This window comes from Nanorana parkeri, unplaced genomic scaffold (genome assembly GCF_000935625.1).
Source record: "Nanorana parkeri isolate BGI_ZX_2015 unplaced genomic scaffold, ASM93562v1 scaffold716, whole genome shotgun sequence".
In the NCBI taxonomy this organism is placed as follows: domain Eukaryota; kingdom Metazoa; phylum Chordata; class Amphibia; order Anura; family Dicroglossidae; genus Nanorana; species Nanorana parkeri.
The window spans coordinates 641,493-661,043 of record NW_017306984.1 but is presented as its reverse complement, the minus strand read 5'-3'; the positions used below and the strand labels follow the sequence as shown (position 1 = coordinate 661,043).

Genomic DNA, 19,551 nt, shown 5'->3' with positions numbered 1-19,551 from the left:
CATTAATACATCCTATAGGGCCCCATGATCTGTAGTTACACCCATGGTCTTTATACTGGGTATTTCTAGACAACAGTTAGCTCAGTGTTATAATATAAAGACACAAGAAACCCCAATATCCAGCTCAATTGTTTTATTTACAAACCTAAGAATTCACTCGATATATAGATCAGTGTACACATTAGATGTAATAACAGGTGAAACATTTTGACTAGTAACATATATATATAGTATTTATTATCATTCTATAAATAACTTTAATGCTGTTAAAAATTATATTTCAGTTTAATTATTGCACTGATTATTGACAACCCGCATCATTGATAGATTACAAATCGTTTAGTGAGCTAGTGGCGACATTGTGTCCCATAACTGTAATCATGCCGAATGCCATTAGAAGGCTGGTCTGAGAAAACGACCACTGATTCCTCCCTGTGTACAGTGGAAAGAAAACGTTAGTTAACATGTCCAAAAGTCATGAGATATCCTGCTGTTTTACAACAAAAGCAGTCATGTATTTTACTTTCATAAGGTGATACAACAGAAACATGTGTTTCAAACTAATATTGCTGAATAGCTGAAAAAGTTAGCAATGTCTCTGTTGACAAATATACCAGTTGATCCTGTCAGTTTCACCCTCAGCTCTTACAGAATAGGATGACAACTCTGTAATCTGCCCTTTCAAATTCCCAGTGTTATCACACCTTTTTTTTAGCCTCGCCACCACTAAATTACAAGGTTGTGCAGTGACACAGACTCTTCCTCTTACATAATAGCATTGTAATTTTTTAGAAAGAGGCTGGTCCCCCCCAAATGTGTGTGTGTCACTTTCAGTAATGCTCTTCCTCCCAGGTGATTGACAGCTGCTTCCTACTTTAATATGCCTCCCTGGGCTGGGAGTTGGAACTATAGCAAGGTCTATTGGGATTTGGAGTCCTGGGAAGACAAAGTGCTGATGCTACTCTTCATTTACAACCCTTGCCCAGAACATGCACGGTCAGACGGCTTCAAAACCAGCAAACAAAGGCGTTTCAAAGTTTTCCCCTATATGTTCCTAAATGTCAAATTTTTATTATTGTTGATATACTTGACATCTGCTTTAAGGAAATGGAAATTCTTACCCCCACTGGAAACACTGGAGACTTGACTTGGATTTCCTGCAAAATATTCAATAAAGTAACTTGTGGTGAAAAGTAACTTTAAAAAAGAGTTTGGCTCTGAGATCCCTCACAATGACTTTTTTTATGACTACCAAAAGCACACCATCCATCAAAATGGACATTATGTCTGCAGCATACAGCATTATATTAGCAAAGATGGCTGCTGCAACTGCTACCAGGTCCATGACAACAGTCTATTGTGCATTGATGAGTTATTGAGATTGTGTTTTTTTTTTTTTTTTATTCCTCTCTTGCACCATAGATAACAGAACTTGCAATGTGTCTTGTTAGCAGTTATAGGAGGTGTTTAAAATGATGAGGAGTTATGAGGTGTGTGTTATTGCATTTGATATTATAAATTGTAGGTAGCTGTCAGAAAAAGATAATACTTTTTCTAACCACAAACTTCTTTATGGGCCATTTAAAAACATGGTTACTATAGACACTCTCTTTTCTGTCCTCCTGCATGAGATGCCCCGTATTTGTTTTAATTTTGTAGCTTTCGGAGGGTTTTAGATTCCTGCTTTGTAAAAAAGGAAAACATAAGTTTTACTCTTAAGTCTGTGCGCCTTGTACACTAGAGCTATAATCTAAAATAAAAATAAAAACTCACTGCAATAATTAGGCTGTGTGATAATGATCAGTTATAAAAATAATAATACTCATAATAATAATAAACTGATAATAATCAGTTACATTATGTAACAAAATTAATACAAACATGACCTAGACTTGTCCAAAACAGTAATACATTTATCATGAAATATAGTACATTGCTACACTAAAAGCGCAAATCCCACCAAGATGTTTTATTTTATTTTTGTATAGAAAATTAGAGCCTCTTCTGGGTTTTATTTGCTCTGTGCCCTTATTGAAGGGAATCTTCCTCACTTACTGCCAGGACAGGGAGTGATTGAAAATCTCTCCAGTTGGGACATAGACAGGGATGTGTATGGGGCATCCACACACCTCAGTTCTTATATGAGCATCACCGAGAGAGAAAGTGAATGTGAAATCTTCTCAAATGAAAACTTTACAAACAGTGAATTCCCCTCTATCTAAAACTAAAGAAAAATAGTTGGCTAGAGTTAGGATTGAAGTGCTTATAATATTGAACTGCTCCTCCACTTTAAGCAAAAACCAAATTAACACATCAAATGGCATTTTTTTTTTGGTTTTGACATGAAAAAAATAAAAGACTAAGGGGCATGCTTTCCATTATAATGTCATGTTTAGACAATATTATTTCCTGTGCTCTTCTCTTTTACTGACCTTGGAGAAAACGGCAAACTGATACCCATAAACATTTCACTGTTTCCATACAAAATCCTTACCAGTAACTTGGACTGGTCCAAAGGACACGACAACTGGATCTGTGGCACTGCCAGCATTAGCCTCCCTCTTCCGTCTTGAACTTGAGCATTTCTTTAAAATAAAAATATCAAATTAAAACATACTTCATATATATCTTCAACAAATCTGTTTAATTAAGAAATAACTTACAGTACACTGGCCAGGTTCACAAAGTCTAGTATAGCAGTGCAAGTAGATTGATGATGTTGGTTGTCCACTGTGCTGCAGGAAACGGAAAGACTGGAAGCTGAACCGGGCAAACTTGTCCACTCCACTGGCAATAATAGATACATTCTGTACTGCAGAGCAACTAAGAAAAAGAAATGGTTTACACAACTGACAATATAAAACAGCAAACATAAAATGGAACATTTTTTTCAGTTGTATAAGTCAGCCAAGATTGACACGTTTCAGGGGTAAGCCCCCTTCATCAGAATCATTCTGATGAAGGAGGCTTGCCCCTGAAAAGCGTCAATCTTGGCTGACTGTGGCTGGTGGACGGTGATGTGACCGGAGGCAGCCGTGATGCAAAGTCGGGGCAATACCATGTTGGGTTAACAGACAGCATGGCCTCTTGTTTGTTGCTAAGCCTGATGAAAACATTTGCTTGTGAGTACATATATCCCTTGTTTTATTTATTGTAATAAACGATTTTACACACGGAGGTGGCGCTCTGTTCCCTTTTGTTTCTTATGTTCGTGGTGGAAGCCCCAGAGCCTTGGATGAGCAGCCCCTCAAGTCTGTGTGAAAAATTGTGATAAACTGTTGAAAACTTTGATTATGCAACAGCAAGTGGATTGTTCAACTGGCAGCCATTCGCGCCAAGAGTTTAGGAAAACTGTCCCTCTTCCCAAGTGTTAGACAGGACCTGTAGACCTTTTTATTCACAGATTCTGTGAATGGATCTGTAAATGAATGATGCAGCTGTTAGGTGGAGCCACATACAGCTGCATGAATTAAACAAAAAACAGAAGCCTGCAGGATGAGGCACCCTGTGATTCTGGTAAGCAGGGGGTGATTTGAAGGTGGCAGGGGGGGCTGCGGAATGTCACCATGTTCCATGTTATATCCTAAATATGGGTGTAATATGGAACAAGATGTTAAAGAAGAACTCTTAATTATTTAATATTTTAACCCTTGCAGTGGGGCTAGAGCCCTGCACTGCAAGGGTTAACTGCTCATTTTTCTCTAGGGGCCAGCATTCAAAAGGGGTTGCTCCACGCAAGGGAGATTTGCAGATTCCTGGAGTTCCACTTTAAACATGGAGTTAGCCTTTAATTTTAATTACTCTAAATTTCACTTTAGTGATCTAAAGTGAAATTTAGAGTAATTAAAATTGATAGCAAGAAAAAGTTTGACTGCATAAGAAAAGTTACTTTGCTTGTCTTCTCTCCTATAAATGCTTCTTCCCTGCCTACTAGAAATTTTCTTTAGACTAAACACTGAGCTGCAGTTGCACAGCTAGTTTTAGAATCTCAACATGCCTTGGTGCTAGGATGAATCAGCTCCCACGTGCATGTGTGGGAGTTATGTCATCCAAGACCAACCTGTCAGGATGGCTGAAGACATCAAACCCAAAGCAGACTAGGCAAAGATTTTGGCAGCGACAAGGGAATTGGTGGACGTTGCACCACTGCAGTCGAGTTAAAAGCAGCAGATTTACATTTTGCTTTAAATGTAACACCTTTATGTAAATAAATTGTTAGCCCCTGAAAAGATTGTTCATTTGTGCCTTTGTTTGATAATAAAATTGTATGCTAATTCTCAAATGCCTAAAATACCAAACAAAGAAATAGCTGAAGATAGTAAAAATGTTATTCTGTTTATGGCTGTTATCAATGGCCAATCCATGCAGGAATACTGTTGCTATTAGGGTGAAGCTAGTGCATTTGGCAAAACAGGACTCTTATTGAAATTTGATTGAAATTAACCTCCAATTGTGCCATGAAGACTATATGCCAAAAAAAATCACATGGCTTTGTTTAAAAAAAAAGACAAAACCATGTAATCAAAATGGCAAAGCTTCCATGGTGATCAATGCCTTTGTTGATAAGCAAAGTCTAACCTGAATGCTAAACCTAACACTAACCATAAACCTGACCCTAACCTTAATGGTAGCCCTCTGTTGATCTGCAAGCATTTACAATTTTAATGTGTCACTTCAGGCTTTAGCAGACATCAAAGGCAGACACATCTCAGGAGTAACAACAGAGTCTGTTTAATAACGATTGATTTCTTTGGCTTACTATTATCAATTTGGTGAGCAATGACTTTGTTAATAAATGAAGTCAACACTAATGCTCACCCAAACACTAACCTAAACCTAACACTAGCCATAAACCACACCGTATACCTTATTGCTAGGCCTTTGTTGATGAGCAAACATGTACAATATCAATGGGCAACTTCAGGTCTTAGCAGACATCAAAGGCAGACACATCTCAGGGCTAACAGTAACGACTAATTGGATTACTAACATTGACTTGCAAGACAAGTATAAATCAGATGCAAGTGTGAAAAGAGAACGTGAATAGGTATTTTTGGTTTTTTGCTAGTTTTTAAAAAAAAAAAACGTTTCTTATAGCTCTTGAAAAGGACACTAAACCTATATAGGGTTATATCTAAGATCACTACAAGGGGTAGTGCATCTGCTACTTTGACACATTCATCAAATGGAATTCCATTTTGCTTTTTCAGAAGCAATAATAAAATATATATATACATATATTCAGTGAAACGAAGTGTAGATGTGTTGTCTGTTTCTTTATTACATAAGATATAGTCTAGGTAATTACCCTGTGAGGAAATCATAGCTGTCATTTTGTCCAGGTGAAACCAAAGGGGATGGAGTAGCAAAGCATCGATCCAGGAATACATTATAGCTGTGGAGAAATTATAAATTCTATAATACAGCGTATCTGCAAATGTTGTATAGTTCTATTGTTTAAAATCGCAGTGCAGCTATTAATATTCAAACTTAAACCTGTAAACATGATTAACCCTAAATAAGATTTTCAGGTAACGTTGCTACTATTTCTGGAAAATAAATAAATCATTTGAAAAAGAGATCTGTATAAAACATTTTCTGTCTGGGAAGACTCAAGGGTAATCATCAAGGGATACAGTAGCATTCCTTTAAAGCATTTTACTCCTAGAAACATGACAAGACAATATCACATGTCTGATTTGTTGAAGAATATGTCACTAGCACACCCAAGTCTTCATCCAGAAAACGCCTTTGTTGACGTTTCTGCATCATGTCAAACAAAATACATTTCAGGGCTGCACAGGGTCCCTTCATCAGGCATAGTAAGATGATTTGTTGACGAGTTCCTGGAGAAAGGGTGATGTGCTGATGGCTATTTGATGTATAGGATAGTTTACATGGAATCTTTGAAAAGGCAATTGGTAGTCTAGGTCCCTGACAGAAAATAATTACTCAAATAATTACTCAAAACATTTTTCTACACCCAGGGAAACAAGAGAACTTGACGCTTGTTTGTAAAATCCCATTTAGCATTGTAGATAAATTTGCACATAGACGTACATACGGTATTTTGCATCAACCAGTAAATGGTCCAAATCACGAACCATTCCTACTCTACAACAAAAGTTAATTTCAAAGACAGAATACAAACCTATATATTTATAAAATTAAGAAGTGTACAAAGGAATCACGATGAAACTATGAACCAATCAAATGTTTTATTGAATCATTTTACAGATGTTAAGATGGTGATAGATAATATGCTGCTAGAGGCCACTGCTTTTATGCATTGTATGTGTGCCTTATTAAAATAAGACCAACGGATGGACCACTAAACTATTCAAATCAAGAATGAATCAAGGAGATCCAGTTAAAATACTTGAATGTAAGGCTGATATCTGATGGTTAAATAATGGGAATTTTGTGCTATAGCTGTCAAGGGCCATAGTTGAGTATCACCATAGATATGAATTAGTTTAGCTACATGGCACTGTGGTGCAGGTGTGTATTTTTGACAGTGCAGAGAGGATTGATTGATTTATTTCATTTATTTCAATTATATCTAGCAAACAACATGACACATTAAAATTATTACTCCTTATTTCATAAAGTTCACATACCTTGTTGCTGAGTTATTACTGCTTACTTGAACATATATTGTTTTTCTCAAGCCATAAACAGTTAAATTTGATGCAACTGCAGAAGAAAAACTTTGATCCTATTAAAAACATGTGAGAAATTATTGTAACATTTTACAGCTATAATAACTGGCAATGAATCAGATTAATAACAGTAAATAAAAAAACACAAGTTACTGTATACTGTATTCAGCTTTGAAATAAATGTCTTGAGTAGAAATAGACAAAGGCATCAAACTTTGTTGTACTGCTAATATGTGTGGAATATGTGTGAATAAAGGACTTTTTTTATGGTGTGGTGTCCTTATTTGCTTTTAACTCTTTGTGGAAAATGGGTAAAGCTTACTATTGTACCCCTATACTCATTCCCTGGGGGTGCTGATATCTGAAAGCCCTCTTATTATAAAGGGGGCTTCCAGATTCCCATAAGTGTTACCTACAAACCCCCTCATCCTCTTGGGGACCCGACGTGAGAAAGAGGCCCATCTAGACAAGGTACTTTGCAAGAGAGAAGGAGGCTTGGCCACCCATGCTTGCAAGGTACCCCGAACCCCCCAACAGTTTGCACAGAACTTTACAATATAAGGAGGACATTACAGTTACAATACAAATCAAGACAAGTCGGTAAGGAGGGCCCTGCCCATGAGAGCTTACATATGTTGTGGGTACCCCAAAAGTCCAATCTCTTTTTGGTTGAATGTTTTTTATGTAAAATAGGATGTGGTGCCTGTGGATACAGGTTAGTCCCATCTTTCCATACAATATAGATACTATGAATGTGTTATAAAAATGAATCCATGATCTTCATAGAAACATTAATAGGAATTGACAACAAAAAATAAAAGCATATCTAACCGCAAAAGCAATAATGTAATATATTGCAGCTTACCAGCCTTTAGATTTGATGGCTGCAGTAGATTTTTGGGCAGATAACACTGGGATTTCACTGTGCAGGAAGTTATAAGGACACTGAATTTCTGGCAAGGTCAAGAAGTATTTCCTGTACTTGCTAAAAAAATGTTCTGAGCCTGAAAATAGCTAATGCAGTCACCACATGTAAGGACCGGTAAACAGCAATATATTACATTTTGGTTTATGGGTTCAAATACACTTTAAAGCAGATCTCCAGGAATCTACAAAGTTAACCCTTTCAGTGATGGCTACCCCTGCACTACAACGGTTAACTGCTCATTTGAGTCTAGGGGCTCAAATAAAAATATAAAAAATATACTCACTTGTAGTCTATTCTCCCCGGGGCTCTGGCAGTCTAAGCATCTGTGACATCATCACGTCTAATGCAGTCCATTAACCTGTATAAGACATGAGGACTCTGAGGGACATACTACAGCCAGAGCAGAGAGGGATAGAGATGAGTGCTGACCACCACAGGACCTAGTATCAGGTGAGTATATCTTCTGAATGTCAGCCCCTAGAGAAAAACGAGCAGATAACACTTGCAGTGTGGGTGTAGTCCCACTGTAAGGGTTAACTTGTAAATAACTGGAGTTCTTCATTAATAGATATTTAATTTTAGTCTTTTTATTGACAGTACAATGATATAAGAGAGTTTCCATGCAAACTTACAGTGAAAATCTGCATTCGTAAAGTACTGATAAAGCTACCATTGTTGCTGTTAACAGCTACAGCTCCAAATGATCTAAGAAAAAGAAAGAAAACATCAAATGTGTCTACAAAGACATACTATTATGTGAAACCCACAACCCTAAATATTTTTTGTGTTATGAAGATTGGCTAAAACCTCTGAGGGTTTCATTGCATTCTCTCTCCCCAAATGGAAGAGTTCCCTTCATCCTATCCGAATGTCACCAGGACTGGGGGATTTGGAAAACCTCTTCAATAGAAGAGCAAAAAAGTTTGAAAATCACATTTTTGGTAGATTGGGGAAATATTAGGTTAGGTCATAATTGCTATCTGCTTCTTTCTGTAGCATAGACCACTGTCCCCCTCAGCTCTAGCCCTGGTGTCACATGGACTTAAAGTGAGGGGAAACATTCTTAAAAAGGACACATACAGCAAAAAAACCTGATGAAGAATTTTTTTTCTATAGGCAAGACTAAAAACAAGACATATTTGGCAATGACTATCTAAAAATCAGTGGTATGTTATCATATTTGTAAAGAAGAACTCCAGTTAGACTAAAATGTAACCCTTGCAGTGGGGCTACTCCCGCACTGCAAGGGTTAAGTGCTCGTTATGGTCTAGGGTCTAAAATAACAAAGATATGCTTACCCACTCCTTGGTCCTGCCTGACTGCTAGGCCAGTCCTTGCAGCCTCTCTCCCCTCCACTCTGGCGTTCTAAGGACCTGTGAGTCATCACGTCTAATACACTGTATTAGATGTGAGGATGCTGAGGGACATTACACCGCCTGAGCGGGGGAGGAGTAACCGGTCTAGCAGCCAGATGGGAGCAAGGTTCGGGTGAGTATATATTTGTTATTTTAGATCCTAGACCAAAACAATCACTTAACCCTTGCAGTGAGGGGGTAGCCCGAATGGAAGAGTTATGTTTTATTCTGTCCAGAGTTCTTCTTTAAAGCAGTGAATGCAACTTTCACCAAACATTTACTAGTGGGTAAAACACATGCAACTGAAAGATTTGTCTGCAGTAAATGTTTGGAGAATATTAGAATAACTGTTTTACTATTACGCCCCCAAAGTGTGCAAGCTTTCTGCAGCATCTGTCTGAGTACTTGTCTTTTGTTTAATATGTAACAAAAGAACACTGTGGGGTCTATTCACAAAGCTGCCGAGGGCAGCCGAGTGAATGACCGATCAGAAGTGAAGTGAGCCGTGCCAAATGTCTGTGTACACCTGACCATTACACCTACTGTTTATTGGCTTGTTGGACATTAATATGTATTTGCCCCTCTCTTCTTTTCCCCTCATGGCTAAAACAGTCTTCACTTTGAGAAAGCTTTGCACAAGATTTTGGAGTGTGTGTGTGGAAATTTGTAGCCATTCAGCAAAAGTGCATTTGTCATGTCAGGTACTGATGTTGGACAAGAAGACCTGGCTCACAAACAGGACTCCAAGTCATCTCAAAGGTGTTCACTAACATTGTGTGTAGGCCACTCAAGTTCATCCACACCAAAATCATCAAACCATGTCTTTTTGGACCTGGTTTTGTGTACAGGGGTGCAGTCATGATGGAACAGAAAAGGGCAATTCCCAAACTGTTGCCAAAAGGTTAAAAGTGCATGAATTATTTTTATACGATATGCTGTAGCAATAACAGCAGCCCCCACGGGAAGCACCTGAAAACATGGTTGTCCACATGCTCTAAATCATACATTTAAGAACTAAACTGGATAAGACTTCTCAAATAAAATTGTTATAAAACCTGCAAGGAGATCTAGATATTAAATATTTATGATACACTTACGTTAACATTTCAGTATTGTTCAGGAGGTACTGCATAGGATAGCGACAAGAAAAATTATAGTGTAAGTTTGTACTGTAGGAGACAAGTCCCATTTCTGCTAATGGTGAAGAATCCACAAATCCAGAGATGACAACTGTTTGGATATTTGAATATGAGCTGAACACTCCACTGCCAGCTTCACTTAAAACCTGTATAAATAAAAAAAAATGTACAGACAGTCCCCAGGTTACATACATCCGACTTACATCCGACTCCTACTTACAAACAGAGGCCATTACTGTACAGCAGGGGTAGTTGTAATGCTACCACGCTCGTGCCGATGAGGGTCTGGTTCGTGGTACTGTACATACATTACAGGAAGTTGGTTCTTGTTAGACGTGCAGACAAGGGGTGCCCACCTCTTCTTCCGGGTCACTGAGAGGTTTTTACTGCTGTCTGTATCCTCGTTAGAAAGATTTAATCTCACTTCCTGCCCTTGAGACAACAGGAAGTAAAAGGAAATCTACCCCTAGGAAGGGAAATTCACTCCTGTAAGAGTCTACACTGAAGCTTTATCACCAGAGGCATAACTAGAACCCTCAGGGCCCCGGTGCAAGAAAACCATAAAGGCCCCCCCGGAAAAAAACATGATTTTGATACCTTTTTTCCCCCCAATATATAAAACATTAAACCATTTCTGTTTTTATTTTCAACTTACTGTAATCATCCACAGAGGTAGTTTCAGGAGGGGTGTGGAGGTTGTCAGGAGGGGTACAGAGGGTGTCATGAGGGGTGCGGAATGTCCCAGGAGGGGTGCGGAAGGTCTTAGGAGGGGTGCAGTGGGTGTCATGAGGGGCGCAGATGGTGTCATGAGGGGCAGAGAGGGTGTCAGGAGGGGTGCGGAGGGTGTCAGGAGGGGTGCGGAATGTCCCGGGAGGGGTGCGGAATGCCCCGGGAGGGATGCGGAATGCCCCGGGAGGGGTGCGGAGGGCCTCAGGAGGGGTACAGAGGGTTAACTGCCTGTATATGCCAAAAATGATTAATACACATTTGTTTCAGTTTACAAAATACTCCTAGCTTTGGATGCAATAGATTTTGGATCTCAGCTCAGTTCTGTGAATTATGTGTAGGTTTAAACATGTCTGGTAGCCGCCTGGGTTCACACCTAGGCGACAGTGTGTTTCGCAGCCAAATTGTGATAACATCTATTTTATATTTGTTACATGTTCCCATTAGCATAAGCTAAAATAAAAATAAGAAAATGCTTCTTGCAGTTTAAATAGCTTTTACTTGGGTTAGGGTTTTAAGAGTTAACATCTCTTCTTGCGTAGGAGGGGCTGTGAGGGGTGAGGGGTCTTGTCCATTGAGAGGAGACTTGTCCATTGTATGTTAATGAAACTTATCAGATAAATACAATCCCCAAGTTTCAGTCCCAAGACTTTCCACTGGGACAGAATACTGTGAAAGAGCTAAGAAAAACCTGGAATCAGCCTTGCCTGATTTAACCAAAATGTTTTTACAAGTTATTTTCAGTATGCTGTGTGAATAGGAACACATGACGAACATATTGAGGGGTTTTCCTACATTTATCAAAGACTTTCAGAATGGGTATTTAGCTTGAGTGTAAGCCCAGCCAAAACTTTTTTGTTTGTTTTAGAAAGAGTGGTTAGATATAAGAGGTTTTTATTGCTATCTGGGGCTCCATTAGAGAGACCTCCCCTTACTGTCCCTGTGACATTGGTTTCCACACAGAGGAAGGGGGGAATCTGCAACAGGGACATAGACAATAAAAACATAGTTTTCCCCAACTCTACTAAAGGAACACATTTTTTTATCTGTTCGCGTTGCTGTTGGAGATTTTCCCTCACTTACTGTCTGGTGAAACCATTGTTATTCAGACAGGAAGTAAAGGCATATTTCACTAATGGGGCCCAGATAGCAGTAAAATATTTTAAGTCTGGGTGGGTGAAGGCTGGACAGGAAGCGAGGGTGCGGGGGGGAAGTTGGTAGTACTCAGCATTGCTGATTTTCATTATAATGTATTGCTGGAACTTGTAGTCCTGCATAGCTACTGGTATTCTGCATTGCTGTATAATGATTATACAGCAATGCAGAATACCACCAACTATGCAGGACTACAAGTCCCAGCAATACATTATACTATTAAGTAGGGACGCACCAGTGCCAACACTGGGCATTTTCACAAGTACTAAGCGCTGATACCAGTGTTCTGTCGAGATCGCCGACCTAGTCGAGTTTGCTGACCTCAGCATCTGCGCTTGTGCACAGACCAGTATTATCGAGAAAATAGGCATTTATTCACAAAATATTTTGTTCAAATCGTTAATTGTGATTGTTAATAATATGCAATCCATCATTTACTGCCATGGATGGTATATTATTAACGGTCACAATTAACAATTACAAACTAATACTTTACAAATAAATGCCAGTTTCCTCGTTAATCCCGTCTGTGCGCAAGCGCGGATACTGGGTCGGTGTTCTTTACAGAACACCGGCACTAAAATTTTAAACTGAAATGGCAGCCTTCCTGTTCACCCCACAGTGCCTGTTTATAGTGCCTTCCCATGGCGGTGGGGGGTTGGGGGGGCCCTTCATGGTTTCTTGCACCGGGGCCCTGAAGTTTCTAGTTATGCCACTGCATATAAACTTACATTTTTTGTTAGCTTTCCTCTTCATATCCTCATGGAAATGGCTGTCTCTGTGCTTTGTGAAAGTGCTAACACAGCGCTATAGGTTAAATATAAATACTTCCATAAAAATTGTATATATAAATACCTTAAAAAGAAAAATTATATAAATATATAAATAAATGGGTTATAACCCGGTGAGAGATTCCATAAATTATCTAATATTTTAAGCGATACAAAATGTGTAAAAACTGGTTTGTGTTAATACATAATCTGAGCAAAGGCTCCTAAGTGGATACAGTGTAATACGAAAAAAGTCTTTTTCAACAATGAAATCAATCAAAAAGCTTCAAACCATTAAGATATCTTATTAGTGAGTAATTAGAAGTGAGAATGCCACACAGTGACAGAATATAAAAAAATCAAAACCAAACCCTATAAATTATCTCGTTAGTGAGTGAACTTGTGAGTCATGAGATAATTAGACAAAAAGAATAAAAAAATATATAAAATGTTCCGGTGCAAGATATTAGAATTAAATGCGAATGTTTCCTCAAAAAATGCACAATATAATAACCCAATAATAAATAACTCAAAAAATGACAAATAAACAAACGAAAAAATATGTATATATAGTTCTTTTAAGTCCGGTCTTCCCCGCAGACAGAAAGCAAATATCAAATACAAAAATACACAGCTCTCCTAAATCCGATCTTCCAATCAGCCGTCCCCCCAGGCAATCGGTACTCACCAGAGTTGGTGAGTATATATATATAATCACTAAAAAGGGAAGGACCTCTACTCTCCCCGTTCCGATTCCCTCGGGTTCCTCTGACAGCAGACCAAACACTTCCAGGCACTTCTCCCCTGCAGTCTCGTGGAGGTCCCGGCTATCTGTTGAAAGCAGATGCCGGCTTTTCTCATCCGTGAACAGCAGCGATTTGGAACGGTCCCGATCAGTGTTTTTTTAGGGTTATGGGAGAGAAAAAAACAACCCTCATGGTGCAGTACATCCAACAGTAAATATTTATTTAAAAGTAGCAACTTACATCAAAGTTAAAAAATACCGGCCGGCCAAACAGAGAAAAAAGAGGATAAAAGCTTTCACATGAAAGCCGCTAGCATAGTACTTCCTATACAGTGAGAAGATCTGCCCCTTGACGCGTTTCGTCACCTGACGTCTTCTGAAGATCTGTTGACGTCTCCTGAAGATCTGTTGACCTGACGTCACCTGACGTCTTCTGAAGATCTGTTGACCTTCAGAAGACGTCAGGTGACGAAACGCGTCAAGGGGCAGATCTTCTCACTGGATATATACAGTGCTGTGTTAGCACTTTCACATCACATTCACCATTTTCATAGCAGCTTTAGGATTAGCAATTAAAACATCTTAGTCTTATTTTTCCAAGAGCGCAGAATTTTTTGTTAAAAATTATGTCTCTGTGCTTTGCAAGCAATCTGTTGAAGTTCTCTACCGCCCATTCATTAGTATTCATAATGGCACCCCCTCCTTGGGCAGTGTATTGTGTGTGAAGGCAGAGCTGGTGTTTAGTGATCGCATTACACAGAATCACAGGGAAGGGGGCAGCCTGTTTACAGCCTGCTTTACAATCTAACCCTGGTGTCAGACTAAGTTTCCTGTGGAGCAGATTTAAACTTTCCGGAATTCAGGCCTAATAAAAACTTCATAAAAAAACGAGGAAAGCATGCAACACACGACACATAAAAATGTTCACACATATACATAATCACTGCACCTCTACATTACCACAATAAATGTTAATGTTAATCACTTACAAAGGTAGAAATGGACTTTAAGCCATATAATGCATAGTACATTTTAAACCATTAAGCATAACGTTTCCATTTTTGTTATTTTCCAGGTCACAATAAACCATGCAGAGAAACAATTTGGCAAGATTGATGTCCATTGTGATGGTTCTTTGATTGTTAGAAACTATTATTTTTAGGTGGTATCTAAATATGGTCTAATAATGCTCTTATTTATACCTGTGGTACTTACTTGAATCATGTTTCCACATACATTACTACTGGAGTCATCAAGAAGTAGAGTGAATTTCATTAATGGAGTATCAGTTGAGTTATCCCTGGTACCTAAACATGATGTATTGTTGTGTTTTCCATTAAGAGCAAGATCAGATGGATCAAAATTAGCAAACATAACTGGGCAAACTTTTATGGACAGCTGAATATCTCTTGGTCCACATGTCACAGCAATGTCAGTGTTATCTAGGTAGAAAGAAAGAAAAAATACAATACAGCATCAGTTTTGGGGAAATTACAGACCTAATATTAAAACTTAGCATTGATATTTTGCCATTTGTTTCATAGAATATGTGCATTGTGACAATTTTGCATATTAAAGATCCCGCCAATTTAATAATCCTTTTTTTGGACATGTTGATACAGGTGAAGATAGGCAAAATCTATTCTGTAGACAATCACCAATTTAAAAAGATTTGTTGCCTTTTTTCACAAACAATTTGCAGAGAATTTACATCACCCTCGACCTGCCATTAGGTTGAGTTTTTGTGTTTAATGAAGGTTAAATATAAGAAAAAACTTTACTTCAAAGTCGCAAAATTTAATAACTTAAAGGAGAATTATGAGGCAAGTGATTTTCACTCAGCCTCATAATCTGAGCCGACCTGTGACAATGAAACTGTCAAAGGTCGGCTCAGTAGATCGGGAAGTGAGCGAACACATAACGTCGCTCGCTCACTTCTCGATCTATCCCTGCAGAGAGCCGTGACTGTCATCTATCCCTGCAGGGATTCCTCCCCTCCCCTGTCCGATTCTCCAGCGCTGACTGGTGGAACGGATGGGGGAGGGGGCGGGTACAGCTGGCACTGCCTCTAGATAGGCAGATCCAGCTGTCACTCACGCAGCTGGGTGGATCCAGACAGCATTGTCGGGATCCGTTCCGGCTGCGGCGTCTCAGTATTCCACGAGCAGTAGCTCGCTGTATACTGAGCTTTGGGTGACGGGAGGACGCTAGTTTGTGTCCTCCCGTTACCCTTAGGAGAACTATGGGGAAAAGCCCCGACTCCACAGTTCTCCTTTTAGAGATTTCATGCAATGAAGATTTTCACATATAGGCCCCTTGTTATCCATACCTGGAAGTCTTTCATATACCGGTTGGCACACTTGTCCAAAAGATGGCTGTGAAGATAGCACTAACAGCAGTATAAAAGCTAAATTCATTTTTAGATCCTATATGCAAAGGTACAAGAACACAAAATAATCAATTATTGTTATAATTTACATACAGTATATTTCTTCTTTCCTCCTGTTGAAGAAAAACATGTTTACAGAGCTCAGAAGCTCAGGTTAATATTTACATACATGAATACATACTGAAATTGATGGCAGTGGCCTGCAGCAATCTTCAGATACAATTTTTTTTGCCATACTTACGCAGTCCTTCCCCATAGACTACTGGAGTAAAAGCTGTTGAACTTCCTCTTTATTGGGGGAACGGCCCCATATACCTCTATGGGGATTAACTGCACAGCCATGGGCAGTAGCAAGTAGATTTTGACTGAAAAATCTGAACACTGCTGTTGGCTGTGGCCTTAGGATTTCAGTAAGTACATCTGTGATGGGGGAAGGGACTTTATTTTGTTAAGGGAGCTCTGAAATTACTTTTGTAGAGTTGTCCTTTAAATCAGAGACAGAGTTTTTAAAAATTAACAAGTTCTGCTGAGTTCTTTCTTTAGAAATTCCCAATGTTCTGTGAATGCCATGTATTGCTTATTTGTAAAACAACAATTGTATAAAATGTTTAATTTTACTTTAAGGCAAATGTCCATAATTCAGCTAATCATTTAATTACCCAAACTATAAAGTATCTAAAATGGTGGCCAGAAATGGCCTGCTGACTATCAGAAACATTATCATTCACAAAATGTTTCAAATATCTTAGAAAATCTCTGTATGACCTGGCTGATCCATGAGAAAAGGGAAGGAAACTATTAACTGTATGTGCATGACTTAAATCAGCCTAGCAAGTCAGATAAGAAACAGTAGCAGGTTCCAGCACTCCATACAATAGGCAGATATCTTCCATACCCATCATTATTGGAGAAACATTTGCCTGTAAATGCCCAGGTTTGATGGTACTGATTTCTATCACGCTCAAAGGTTTATTTTTTTTTAAATGCTACCTGTAGATACTACCACATTGACTTGGTGACTGCTACATCTATGTTTGGTGCTGATGATGATATTGAATAAAGAAAACCATTTAAGAACACAGAGTTTCTGGAAGTTTTTAAAAGGATGTAAAATGTCTGCGTGGACAATGCCTAGGAAACTTTCAATAAAGGTGACATACTATTAGTCTACAGGTAGTTTAAAGAGCAATTATTATTTGTTAAGTGCAGTCACCCATATCAGTAGACAAAAATTAGACAAACTGTTACAGATTAATTAACTAGTGTCCTTGGTCTCCTTTGTAGTCACAACTTTTTAAAGGCCTGAACACAGCTAAATATGAAGATTTCATGCTGCATGTCAAATTCTTTTACATAATAAACACACAAACTGTAATACATGCAAGTATATAAGAGACAGACTTAGTGATATGTAATAAAAAATAAGTCTGCATTAACTTGCCAAAAAATCTACATATAATTACTCACCAGATACAGAGGCTCTGATCCACGCTGCTGATGGTAAGAAAATGCAGGCAAAGCCTTCAAAACATTTATAAGAGGTGCTGGAAGAAGGAAGTTAATTTAAGAAGTTTACACTAATACCTATCTACAGGGCAAAATCTTATTTTTTAGCATCAACTGGAATTTCATCTTTGTGGGTTTTTTTCAAGGACAAAAGGTGATACATTCAACAAGGAATCATATTTCTAAAAGAGAAAAATATTGCCCTAAACAAGTGCCAGAAATACAATATACCAAGTAATATATCAAGTAAAATGTGGTTGGGTTTCTGCATAAACAGAACCATAACAAGAGACACCCATGTTGAGAGTCTGTAAGAAATGTTTGAGACTTAATTGTAACCACAAATAGGCAGACATGCCACCATTATCAACGGGACACTGGAGATCTTTCCAAAATGCTCTTGAATGTGTTGAAGTAATAATGAGTATTTGCAGCTCTTAGTAGTCCTATGGTTTGTTAGAGGCATGAAGTAAGTGGTCATGGATATGTGACCACAGACAATTTTCAGGCAATTTCAATTGGCTTTCAATCGCAATAACAGCTGAATGGTTTAAGGCAACCTACCCCCAATGCCTTAGAATATTTCCCAGTGTCAACAGAAACTGTTGGTGATACAGTAGGGTAAAATAATCCAAATAGTTGTTTTTCCAAGTGAAAGCTGCTGGAAAGTGGTCGGATTTGCAGAAAAAAATTGTGTGTGTGGCCAGCATTAGGCTTAGGTCATGACAATGCAGCTTGCAGTCAAAAAGTGTTGCAATTTTTCTTTCTGTGCATATCCTTTATATGGAGAAACTGCAAAGCAAAAAACATTATTGAAATCAATAAATAAAGCCTGACTCCAGCTACAACTTTTTATTACATTTTGGATTGAGCAGGGAAGTATTGGAGCCTATTTCAGGTTTTTGTCGCTCTATGTGTCCCTTTTGAAAAACATTTCCCCACTTGTAGGCAGGACAGAAAATCTCTCCAACAAGGACAAAAACAGAAACGCATTTCGAGTGGAGAAGGCTTAGATCCTCTGACAATTGTTTTATTGTTGTCTTTGCATCTCTGTTCCAATGGCAACTGCACACCCTATTTCTTGTATGGATATCAAGGGACAACAAATGAGGAAAAGTCTCCCCAATGGGGTCACAGACAGAAATAAAAACCCACCTTTTAAAACTGAACTCGGGCATAAGCAACTATTGTTTTAATACAAAAGGAATATGTATACAAATCTTGGAGTGTTTTGTGTATTTTTTCCAGATCTCTGCAATAACCCAGTGTGAAACGTTTCCTTTGTGCAGGAGTTTTCTGTAGTAAAGACTGGTCACTGCTGCTCTCTCTCCTCCTGTAAGGTGACTGGTCTTGTATCAGCCCCCTCCTATAATTTTCTACAGGCAGTCTGTAGTAAGTGATGCTATTGGGTCCTTCCTGCAGCTCTGCTCTCTGCACAGGCACAGTGATGATGTCATTGCTGATACTGCTGTCACAAAGTAACTTTGCAAACACATTTGGTGCACACAAAGTGGTTATATTTTCTTTGTAGCTATATAGGAATATATCTAAATGATTTTTTTTTGTGCCTGGAGTTTAGCTTTAACTCTTCCCCACTCCTTTCAAAACAAAAACAAAAACAAAAAACTTTTGGCTGGAGTGTAGTTCCACTTCTGAGGCCACATTTGAGAACACCCCACTATATTTTTTACCTATCTAGTTGTTTATTTGTAGGAGGATTATACACAGGACTGCAAGCTAGTCTGGACAATTTCAGAGGAACAATCTGGAGACAGACTGAGTTTATATCATTAACATGCAATGCAGAACTCAAGCCTTGAATGGGAATCTGCAACAAATTTAAAGTAGGTAGAGAGGATGTGGAATGTAGGGACTGTGCTGCATGGCAGCATCTAAATAAAGTTTGTTTTAAGCTTAACACACATTTTTATTTTACTTACAATTTCTTTTCTTTTTTTTTACTTCCTGGTCCACTTAGGCACAAATGATTTAGATATGCCCATTGCACCCTGCAGAGTATTGCTAGGGAATCTCATCTGTAATCTCATGAGAGCTCAGGGAAAGGAATTTTCCTCCTCCTGAGATGATGTGCATGGTCACATGTCCTGATCAAATGTACCAGAGTTCCACTAAGTAAAAGGGAGATCTAGTAACCTGTCGTTAGTTAAAATGGCCA

General features: G+C 38.6%; 1 protein-coding gene across 1 annotated transcript in view; it reads right to left on the bottom strand.

The window, feature by feature from the left end:
• Positions 1–328: 328 nt before the first annotated feature.
• LOC108793086 (zona pellucida-like domain-containing protein 1) overlaps positions 329–19,551 on the bottom strand; it is a 25,194-nt gene continuing 5,971 nt past the window's right edge. Inside the window, exons 2-8 of the mRNA XM_018564026.1 lie at positions 17,337–17,413; positions 15,810–15,906; positions 14,683–14,922; positions 10,043–10,217; positions 8,223–8,295; positions 2,495–2,585; positions 329–432 (exon numbers count right to left, since the gene is read on the bottom strand). Coding sequence (XP_018419528.1) covers positions 329–432; positions 2,495–2,585; positions 8,223–8,295; positions 10,043–10,217; positions 14,683–14,922; positions 15,810–15,906; positions 17,337–17,413 — 857 coding nt within the window. The remainder of the gene's footprint in view (positions 433–2,494; positions 2,586–8,222; positions 8,296–10,042; positions 10,218–14,682; positions 14,923–15,809; positions 15,907–17,336; positions 17,414–19,551) is intronic.